Source organism: Pantherophis guttatus, chromosome 4 (assembly GCF_059756535.1).
Source record: "Pantherophis guttatus breed Tessera chromosome 4, ASM5975653v1, whole genome shotgun sequence".
NCBI classification, from domain to species: domain Eukaryota; kingdom Metazoa; phylum Chordata; class Lepidosauria; order Squamata; family Colubridae; genus Pantherophis; species Pantherophis guttatus.
In genome coordinates, this window is record NC_142066.1 from 7017277 (window position 1) to 7027453 (window position 10177).

A 10177-nucleotide genomic window follows, 5' to 3' on the forward strand; every position below is an offset into this window, starting at 1 on the left:
TTCATATGTTTTCATATGTTCCTTGTATTTGGATTGGATCTGTGTAAAAGTCCACCAGTCGACTTCTCTATTTAGCTCTATTTCTAATTGTTGTTTGGTTTTCAGCTTCCCTTGATAGTCAATTAAGTCTTTGTATCTAATTATATTTTTGGGTTCTGTTAAGTTTGGGTGTCTTACCGCTTCTAATGGTGATAGCCAATTCGGAATTTTTGTGTAGTGTTGTTTTTGAATTTTTAGCCAAATTAGTAGTAGTGTATTCCTGATTGTGTGTCTTTTAAAATAGGTATAAGTTTTCTATCTTTCATCCCATAAAAAGGATTGCCAGCCCATTTGCAGTTCGTGGCCTTCAATTGTTAATATCCCAATTGTCAGCAAATTTTCATAGTGAGAAAACTCACATGATGTACTAAGTCCTCTTTATTAGTTGCTCTCTCTGGTTTAGCTCAGGCTTAAAAACAATGATGTAGCATTTTGGCAAAAATATGCATCCCAGTAATGCAGCGCTGGAGGCCAAGATGGAGAAGACCTCCACAGCTACCATAGCTTTTCCTTTTGTGCTCAGATAGGCTGGAAAGAAGGAGATCCACACACTGCAGAAGGCCAACATGCTGAAGGTGATGAACTTGGCTTCATTAAAGCTGTCGGGTAATTTACGGGCAAGAAAAGCCACAATAAAGCTGGCAATGGCCAAGATACCCATGTAGCCCAAGACACAGTAGAAAAAGAAAGCTGACCCCTCATTGCACTGTAAAATCATTTCTTGGACCTCTGAGTGCATGTCCAATTCAGGGAATGGAGGGAATGAGAACAACCAAATACTACAAATCCATCCTTGAATGATGGAGCATGAAAGGACAATAGAAAAAGCCAATCTTCTCCCCACCCATTTCCTCATCTGAGATCCTGGTTTAGTGGCCATGAAAGCCACAACCACAGTGATGGTTTTGGCCAGGACACTAGAAATGGCCACTGAGAAAGTGAGGCCAAAAGCTGATTGTCGGAGAAGGCAGGTCACTTTGCCAGGCTGGCTGAGGAAGAGCAAGGAGGAGAGAAAACAGAGCAGAAGAGAGACAAGGAGGGTATAGGTGAGGGACCGATTGTTGGCTTTGACAATGGGAGTATCCTGGTGCTTAATAAAAGTTCCAACTACCCAAGAGGTCAAGAAGAAGAAAGAAAGAGCAGCTGAGGCTAAACCAGTTCCTAAGGTTTCTTCAAATGATAGAAAGACCACCGGTTTCAGGATACATTCTTTCTGTTCTTTATCCGGGTAGTGGTCTTTTGAACATTCAAAACAGTCGTCCATATCTGGAACAAAAAGTCAAGACATTTGTCATCTCTCCATTGAATATTGTTGAAAATTCTTTTCCTAGTGGATGCTCACTGCTATTCCTTATCAGTTCTTTCCACCGGTTCCTAGTCTGATCGTGATTCTGTGAAAATGCAGGTTTTCCTCTATTTAGGATTCACATGTAATAAAGTATATGTGAGGGAAAAGGCAATTATTCTTTCAAATCAATACTGAAAAAAGTATGTTGGGTCCAACAAGCAAAAATAATCTCCTATGCTTGCTTTCAAGATAATGAAGGTATATTAATCCTTTTCTTTGTTATAGAAATAGAATGACAGAGTTGGAAGGGACCTTGGAGGTCTTCTAGTCCAACCCCCTGCTTAGGCAGGAAACCCTACACCACTTCAGACTAATGGTTATCCAACATCTTCTTAAAAACCTGGGTGTGTTGCAGCATTCACAACTTCTGGAGGCAAATTGTTCCTTAGCCACAAGGTTGTTTGTTGAGTTTTACACTATCATTTTTTAAAACTGTCATGGTTTATTTGAACTTTAACTAGAAGTGTAAATTTAACTTGAATCTCCTTATTAACATCACTTTTTTTAAAAAAAGAAGAGATTGGTGGTCTTCAAATTATACTTTAATCTAGGCTAAAAAGAAAATAAGATAATAAAAAATTGAGTTAAATCATCGCTTAATTGACTCAAATGATATATTCATTTAGGGTTTTCTGGTAAGAAAAAAGTACTTTGTGCTTTTCTTTTCCCAACAGACTTTTTCTTTAATTCCTAAATATTTATATATTTAATTCCTAAATATTTATTGCTTCACAGAACTTACAGTGATTAGGTTAACATCACAATTTATGAAGATGACATCTTCAAGATAGAAGACAACAAGAAGCGTTTTATTTTTTTTATTTTTTTTAAAAAAAGCATAATATATCCCGAGTTTATAAAAATCATGATAGATTTGAATGATCTTATGGGGGACGGGGTGTCCTTGGTGCTCTCTGAGCTTGCTTTTTTTCTTGCAAACATTTCATCACCCAAACTAGGTAACATAGTCAGGGCTCGTCCTACTGATGTTACCTAGTTGGGTAATGAAAGATCTGCAAGAAAACAAGCAAGCTCAGAGAGCACCAAGGACCCCCATCCCAAGTCAACCCTGAGCTACAAATATATAAACCCTCAAAAAATAAACCCTCAATAGGCAAATGAAGTTGAAACTATGAGAAATAAATAAATGGATAATAGATGGTGTGATCATAGAAGATCTATGGCTCAATGGAGATATATATTTTGGGCCCATATTAGGAAACTCTACCTGCCAAAATCTCTGAATAAGAGACTGTAGTCTACAGTATAGAAAGGAACATTCACCCCGAAGAACTCATAAAACTACTAATTCTACATATCCCAAAGTAATTAATTACTGTACTTTTCGAAGTATAAAATGCACTTCCCCCCCCCCCAAAGTGGGTGAAAATTTGGGTGCATCTTATACACTGAATATAGCCTCCCCACCCGCCAGCCCCCACCCTTTGTTCGTTTTCAGCCTCCGTGTGGTGCATTTTTGGCCTCCGCGTGCTGTTTTGGACCTGTTCCAGGCTGCAGGGATTACTACAGCACATCGCTGCTTCCGTGCCTCATGTTTTCAGCCTCCGTGTGGTGCATTTTTGGCCTCCGCGTGCTGTTTTGGACCTGTTCCAGGCTGCAGAGATCACCACAGCACATCGCAGCCAATCGCTGCCTTCACACATCGCATTTTTAGCCTCCACGCGTCATGTTTTTGGCCTCTGCATGCCCCATTTTTTGCCTCCGCGCATTGTGTTTTCGGCTGTTTGCTATTTGCTGCAAGGATGCAAGCCAGATGAATACCAATGGATGTTGGTAGGCAGAGGCAGAATTTTTTTCCATTGTTTTCTTCCCCAAAAACTAATGTGTGTATTATGCTCTGGACCATCGTATACTCCGAAAAATACGGTACATTTTGCTTAACTCAATCTAATGAAAACTTGAGGGATTGTCTCACCTACCCTTTTGATTTGAAATCTTTCCTTCTGGGCATGAAACACAGTCATAGCAGCAGAATTGTTTTCCTTCTATCCTTTTCTTCCAGTATCCAGGGGAGCAATGGTCATTACACAGAGAAATTGGAAGTACCTGGTCATAAAAATGAAAGGTTTTTCAAACAAATATTTTTTTTAAAAAAAAAAACCAGATTTGAATTATTCTCTTTTATGGCAGGAAAGAATTTTAATGGCCTGTTTGGAGAATGGCAGGATGAGGAAATAAATGTGCACCATGACAATCTTATGGAAACAGCATGACTTCTGTGATTTCAAATCGAAATGTAGCTCGGATACGAAAATCTGGCTTTTACATTGTAATGTCATTTTGTCAGTTTGGTAAATGCTTGAACATGGTCAGCATTTATATAGAATATATCTGGGGTTTTTTTGGTTTTTTTTTTCATTTAAAAATAAGACTGAAAGAAAAGATGTATAAAGAGACTACGTGTCAGGGTTCCAAGTAACAGCCCCAACAAAAGAAAACTCTGAGGCTTGAGTTTCCTCAAAGTTACATTTTATTAGAGATGTCATACTGGCAAATCTGGGAAAACCCGAATTTGAAAGCTTCCAGGTTTTCCCCACCCAACGGAAAGTTCAAGTCCCTGCCCAACACCCACAAGTCCATCACATGATCCAATCAAACCACCATCCCAAGTGGAGATGCCTCCCAGTTCCATCCCTCCAGGTGCAGGACAGGTTGTCCTTGACTTCCTGAGAAAGGAATGTTATTATGATTATATATCACCCATGCTCCATACATTCCCCCCTCCCAGTTTCCCACAGCAGTAAATGTGGCAGGTCTGAAGGCCTAATACAAAAGATGGCGTCCAGGCCTGTCACTATGTTCAATACAGATGAAGAGACCTTTGTGGTATCATAATGGATCACAATAAATGGCCATTAAACGTGTCCACACCTGGTTAAAAGCTGGGTGCCAGATAATCTCATCTCCACTGATAAACAATTCTTTCCCTTTTGGAGCACTGGGATCTAAGACTCCAACGGTAACTTTCTGAAAGGACCTGTTTGGAAAAGTGATCAAGTTGGTGATGTCGAATCCACCTGCTGCTTCCCTTTTCTCATTCAGGCACACTCTCTCCCCAGCTGAATTGTTAAATGAAATGCCTTGAAGAAATGGATGGAGCTACTTGAAAGAGAATAGAAGAGAGAGGGAATTGAAAGGATAATAATGGAGAACAAGCCATCGTGTTCACATTTCTTTCAGTCATTCTTCCCCTTTCTGTAATAACGCTCAAATAAGTACATTGATAAAATTGATATTCTGTATTGCATGGAATGTATAGATTTACTCTATTATTAATCTGAGGAAAAATAGAAAATAGTGTCCATCAATACAAGCAAAATGAAAACAGGCTATTTTGTATTAATCAATCAATTAATCAAACCTTCACCCTACATAATCTTATCCACCACTTTTCTTTCTTACAAAGCTATTTGAGAGCCTGGGATCTGACAAATTTCATTAAGACAGATTTTAGAATTTGAGATTTAAGTGAGGAGAGAGAAAGAGAGAAAGGGAGAGGAGAGAAGAGGAGAGGAGAGGGAACACATTCATATTCTCAACACTGAAAACATTTATGAGCCATATAAAAGTATCTTGGACAATTTTTTATTTATGGAAAAGAGATTGAAAAATAATGGTAAATGATTGTATGAAGCAGTGCTTCCTTTGATCATCTTTTATGATGCAAATTATGATTTTCTACATAAATCACACTTATACCAAACATCTGGCAATCTGCAGATGTGGAACGTCAGGTGTTTCTTTATGATAATTGTTTTTTTTTTTAATGATACAAAAATTCCATTGACTAGACTGAAAGACTATTTTTTTTCAACGCTTTTGTTCTATAATATAGAATCAGCTTTTACATTAATAACTTTGTTTCCTCGGTATCTGTCTTGATCTGTGGCCATGGCAAATAAGCTATATTAGATTATGATAAGAAAGGCTATTCACTGGGAAAGAAAAGGTAGGTGTGGCATAGAGACATTACCTGCCATGGCTGCAGATTTGAAAATGCAAACATTTTAATTCTTCTGTGTTGGGCTCTTGATCTCACAGCCTCATGCAGAGAATGTGCCACTGCATAAACAGCATTGTAGATGCTGTAGCTTTGGCCAGTCATCTTCAACTCAAACAGAGGAGAAGGCAGATTTTCCAAATTCTCTTCTCCACTACATGTTTGATTGGATATTAGGGGTGATTCTTCATTTGAAAGTGAGCAGTCAAACAATTGCTCCCAAACGTCTTGAAGAAATCCATCTTTGTGGGTTGAAGGTTTGATGACTTGAAGAAATTCTTTGAAGCCTTGAACTTCTCTTGAATGAACAGTAAAGGAAAGAGACCCATGGTACAACTGGACATCCCAAGCCCTATGAAATCCTGTCAGTATGAAATCAATTGGGAACATCAGGATCCAAACCTTTCTAAATGACGCAATCTCTTTATTGTCATAATCACGTAGAAACACAATAGTTCTGAGCCACAGAATCGTGAAGGATTCGCCATAGACAAGAAAAACATTGGCTTTCTGATCCAACAGTTTCTTAGAAATAATGGTGATTAGAGCAAAGAGTGCTGAAAGTTTTTGAAATGGGGCTTGTTGTGGAATCTTTTGTGTGAAGGTTAAACAGATCCCATTCTGGAAAAGCAACGGATGCATTTTCTGCAGGAACTGTTCTCCCGTGTTTTTATCAAATGTAAAGACTCCAATCCATGTCCATCCAAAATGGAGAAGAAGCTTGATAATTCCAATGTACTGATGGTCCTCTTTTGGCACCATGCAATAAAGTGAAGATAATTTAGTAGCCTGGAACTCTTCTTGGGCAAAAGAACCATAAGTCAACTGAACAAATAAAAGGCAGTCATTATTCATAAGAAGGAAAAAATATGGGAACTGAATGAACTCTAATGCTCGAACTCTCCGAGACCTCCTTCTACCGCATAACTCCCAGCGACTGGTAAAATCTCAGAGAGGTGGTCTCCTCCGGGTCCCATCAGCTAAACAATTCCGGCTGGCGGGCCCACAGGGGAGGCCTTCTCTGTGACTGCCCCAGCTCTCTGGAACCAGTTACCTCCTGAGGTCCAGATCATCCCCACCCTACTGGCCTTCCGAAAAGCAGTGAAGACCTGGCTTTTCCAGCAGGCCTGGGGCCGTTGATCTCGCTCTTGCGATCCGGCAAGATCTGGCCATGAATGGTGTGAATGAGTTTTAATGTTTTTAATGTTTTAAATTTTTAAATGTTTTTTATAATGATTTTAAATGCATTGTGAGCCGCCGCCCTGAGTCTTCATAGAGGGGTAGTATACAAATTGAATTAATAAATAAATAATAAATAAATAAATAAATAATGGGTCCTGTCTCCTGTCTGTGCACTGGGTTGAGCTACATTACAGTAACAGAGTTGGAAGGGACCTTGTAGGTCATCTAGTCCAATCCCCACTCACCCACCCATGAAGAAGACCCTACATGGCAGTCCAATCTCTTCTTGAAAGCCTCCAGTGATGAAGCTCCCACAAGTGTCAGAAAATTTATCCTTATTTCAAGGTTGAATTTCTCCTTGTTCAGTTTCCATCCATTATTCCTTGTCTGGCCTTCAGGTACTTTGGAAAATAGCCTCACTCTTTCCTCTCTGTAGCAGTCCCTCAAATATTGGAAGACTACTATCATGTCTCTCCTGGTCTTTCTCTTCACTAGACTAGCCTTGCCCACTCCTGCAACCATTCTTCATGATCCCTTCCCACTCTGTTATTCTGTTAGTCCCTGTTATTCCCTTATTTTGTGATTCACTCATCTCCTCCCACTTCTGACTGTATGACTCTAACCTTGTTGCTGGTATCCTTAAGATTTATATTGACTGTTTCCTAATATGATTTGATTGCCTATTTGTTCCCTATGACTTTCATTAAGTGTTGTACCTTATGATTCTTGACAAATGTATCTTTTCTTTTATGTACTCCGAGAGCGTATGCACCAAGACAAATTCCTTGTGTGTCCAATCACACTTGGCCAATGAAGAATTCTATTTTATTCTAATTCTCTATTCCATTCCATTCCATTCCATTCCATTCCATTCTATTCTATTCCATTCTTACTGTTAATGTTCATTACAAAAGAAGATAAGTTTCTCTCTTACTGCTCTCCCAAAAGTTACCTGTGGAATCTTGAAGAGATTTACACTTTCTGCCATAAAGGAAGAAGTAGGGGCATCTAACCCTCCAATGATGGCCATGAGATTCTTCTGGTTATCACATTTGTAGTTAGGAACAAATTCCTGGGATCTGAAAAGGAGGTCCAGAGTGGTGCGGTAAGTCATCCTTGGGTTGTAGTAACTGTCACAGATGTGGAACCCAAGAGTGATGTTAGGTAAGATCTGGGAGTCTTCATTGATCTCCTTCACAGCAAAGGCCACGGCAAGGACGTGTTGATAGAATTTAGTTATTACACTGCCAAGAGTTAAATCCCCCCAATTGAAGAAAGTCATTTTAAGATTCTTATAATTTGGCATCATTTCTAACTATGTAACAAAGGTTTCTATCTCTGATGCAAGTAGGAAGGTGATAAGTACAATGTATTAATGTATTGTAATAATTTGTACAGAGTGCCATCACTCTGCTAAACAAATAATTCCCTCAACACTGTCAAACTAGTTACTAAGTCTGTATTACTATTAATCTTTTCATCCTTCCTGTCACCCATCTCCTCCCACCTATGACTGTAATCTTGTTGCTGGTATCCTTAAGATTTATATTGACGGTTTCCTAATATAATTTGATTGCTTATTTGTTCCCTATGACTATCATTAAGTGCTGTACCTTATGATTCTTGACAAATGTATCTTTTCTTTTATGTACACCGAGAGCGTATGCACCAAGACAAATTCCTTGTGTATCCAATCACACTTGGCCAATAAAGAATTCTATTCTGTTCTGTTCTGTTCTGTTCTGTTCTGTTCTATTCTATTCTATTCTATTCTATTCTATTCTATTCTATTCTATTCTATTCTATTCTATTCTATTGTAATAATTTGTTTTTGAGTGTTTCCATGGTTTGAAATAAATATGCGTGACAGCAAACAAATTATGTTTTCTAAGCTACATTTATTTTATATCAGTTTAGCATGAAATGAAATATAAACAGATCTTGTTTTAAAAGAAATAACTTCAGCTCATTAAATGTTCTTCAAAAAAACCTCAATAAGCCTTTTGGAGATTTAATTTAGGAATCAATAAGACTTTAAGACTCTAATGTATTTTCATGAGAAAAATTTTAACTTAATGTAAAGAAGGTATTTCTTCACTCACAACCCAATGTAATGCAAAGACAAAGAAGGCTTAGATTAGATCCAAAATGTACAGTAGTGGTCAAAATTGTGGAAACATTTTGAGAAAAGTGTATTTTCTAAAATTAGCTAATAACACCACTTTTTTTGGGAAGTAGTACCATAAAATTATATATCAATGGAAAGATAATTTAATCAAGAATGTAATGCAATAACTTTTATGAAGGATTTACTATTAGAATAGAGGTTACAGTATAAAGAAGAAAAGGGAAACCCGTAGAAAAAATGAAATATACAAAAATGATCACCATAGAAAAAAAATGAGAGATACAAAAATGATCACCATGTCAGTTAATACTTAGTTGGGTAACCTTTAGCATGAATTATAGCCTTACAATGTCTTCCCATGGAGTGAACCAAATCTTTTAGTTCTGCAGATGTTATAATGTGAAACCAAGATTGAATGATTGCTTCTGTTAACTGGGTTTTATTGCTGGGTTGCTTCTGACTTACAAGTTTCTTTAGTCGGCTCCATAGATTTTCAATTGGGTTAAGGTCTGGGCTATTTCCAGGCCATTCCAGCAGTGGAATAGGATTATCTTGAAACTAAAAAAAAAAAAAAAAAGTGGTGTTATGAGCCATCAAACCTCAAAAATACACTTTTCCCAAAAGGTTTCCACAATTTTGGCCACTACTGTGCATTATGTTGAAACTCATATAACAAATATTTAAGGAGCTGGCTAAGATTGGAGAACACCCCTGAAGAAAAATATATTCTTACAGTGGTAACTGATAAGGTTTTAGGGATGGATGTTCCTTAAATTCAATTTCAAGAAAGTTATAAAATATTTGAGACACCATCCCACCGATGATGAGATCACCAGGCTGGAACCACTCATGTGGAACAGGGAAAGCTTCACTTGCAGGGCATCTTAGAGTAGCTACTCTGTGCATGGAGAACATCAAAAGGAACAACAGCTTCATTCTATTGTTACATTTGGATCTATCCGTCAAATAGAAGTCAAATAGAAGAAGGAAGAGAATCTGTGGAAATGAACTTCATAGAGCAAAGCCCTTTGGGCCCCCATGTGACTCTAGAAGTACTTATACCACTTGTTTCTCAATTCCTATTCCCTTCTGCAGAGAACCTTTGATGTTTTGGACTACATGGAAAATAGACTGATTTCAGTTATTTATAAGGGATATAATTACCTGTTAAACATTGGCAAGCTGGCAATTTTTCTTTGCATAGCTGATCAACATCTTTCTCTCTTTTGGGTGACCGACAGTTAACCTGTTTGGAAAATACTTGGAGAAGTAGAATTGGGAAGGTATTTTTCACTTTTCTATAGTTTTTCAAACTTATTCAAAATAATATTTACAGGTAATCCTCAAATTACATCAACAACAGCTAAAATCCTACCAGTGACTTTAAAAGTTTTTCTTAAAGCAACGTTTCGACAGGCTGAAGATGACAGGGTGTGAGCCTGTCAAAACGTTGCTTTAA

General features: G+C 37.9%; 1 protein-coding gene across 1 annotated transcript; it reads right to left on the minus strand.

Moving 5' to 3' along the window:
* Positions 1 to 359: 359 nt before the first annotated feature.
* Positions 360 to 6170, minus strand: LOC132709835 (vomeronasal type-2 receptor 26-like). Its single transcript, XM_060684832.2, has 4 exons — positions 5382 to 6170; positions 4280 to 4507; positions 3328 to 3454; positions 360 to 1305 (listed from the first exon to the last, which is right to left on the minus strand). Exons 1-4 carry the CDS (start codon positions 6168 to 6170, stop codon positions 407 to 409), a joined length of 2043 nt encoding a protein of 680 aa, XP_060540815.2. The 3' UTR covers positions 360 to 406.
* Between the last annotated feature and the right edge of the window lie 4007 nt (positions 6171 to 10177).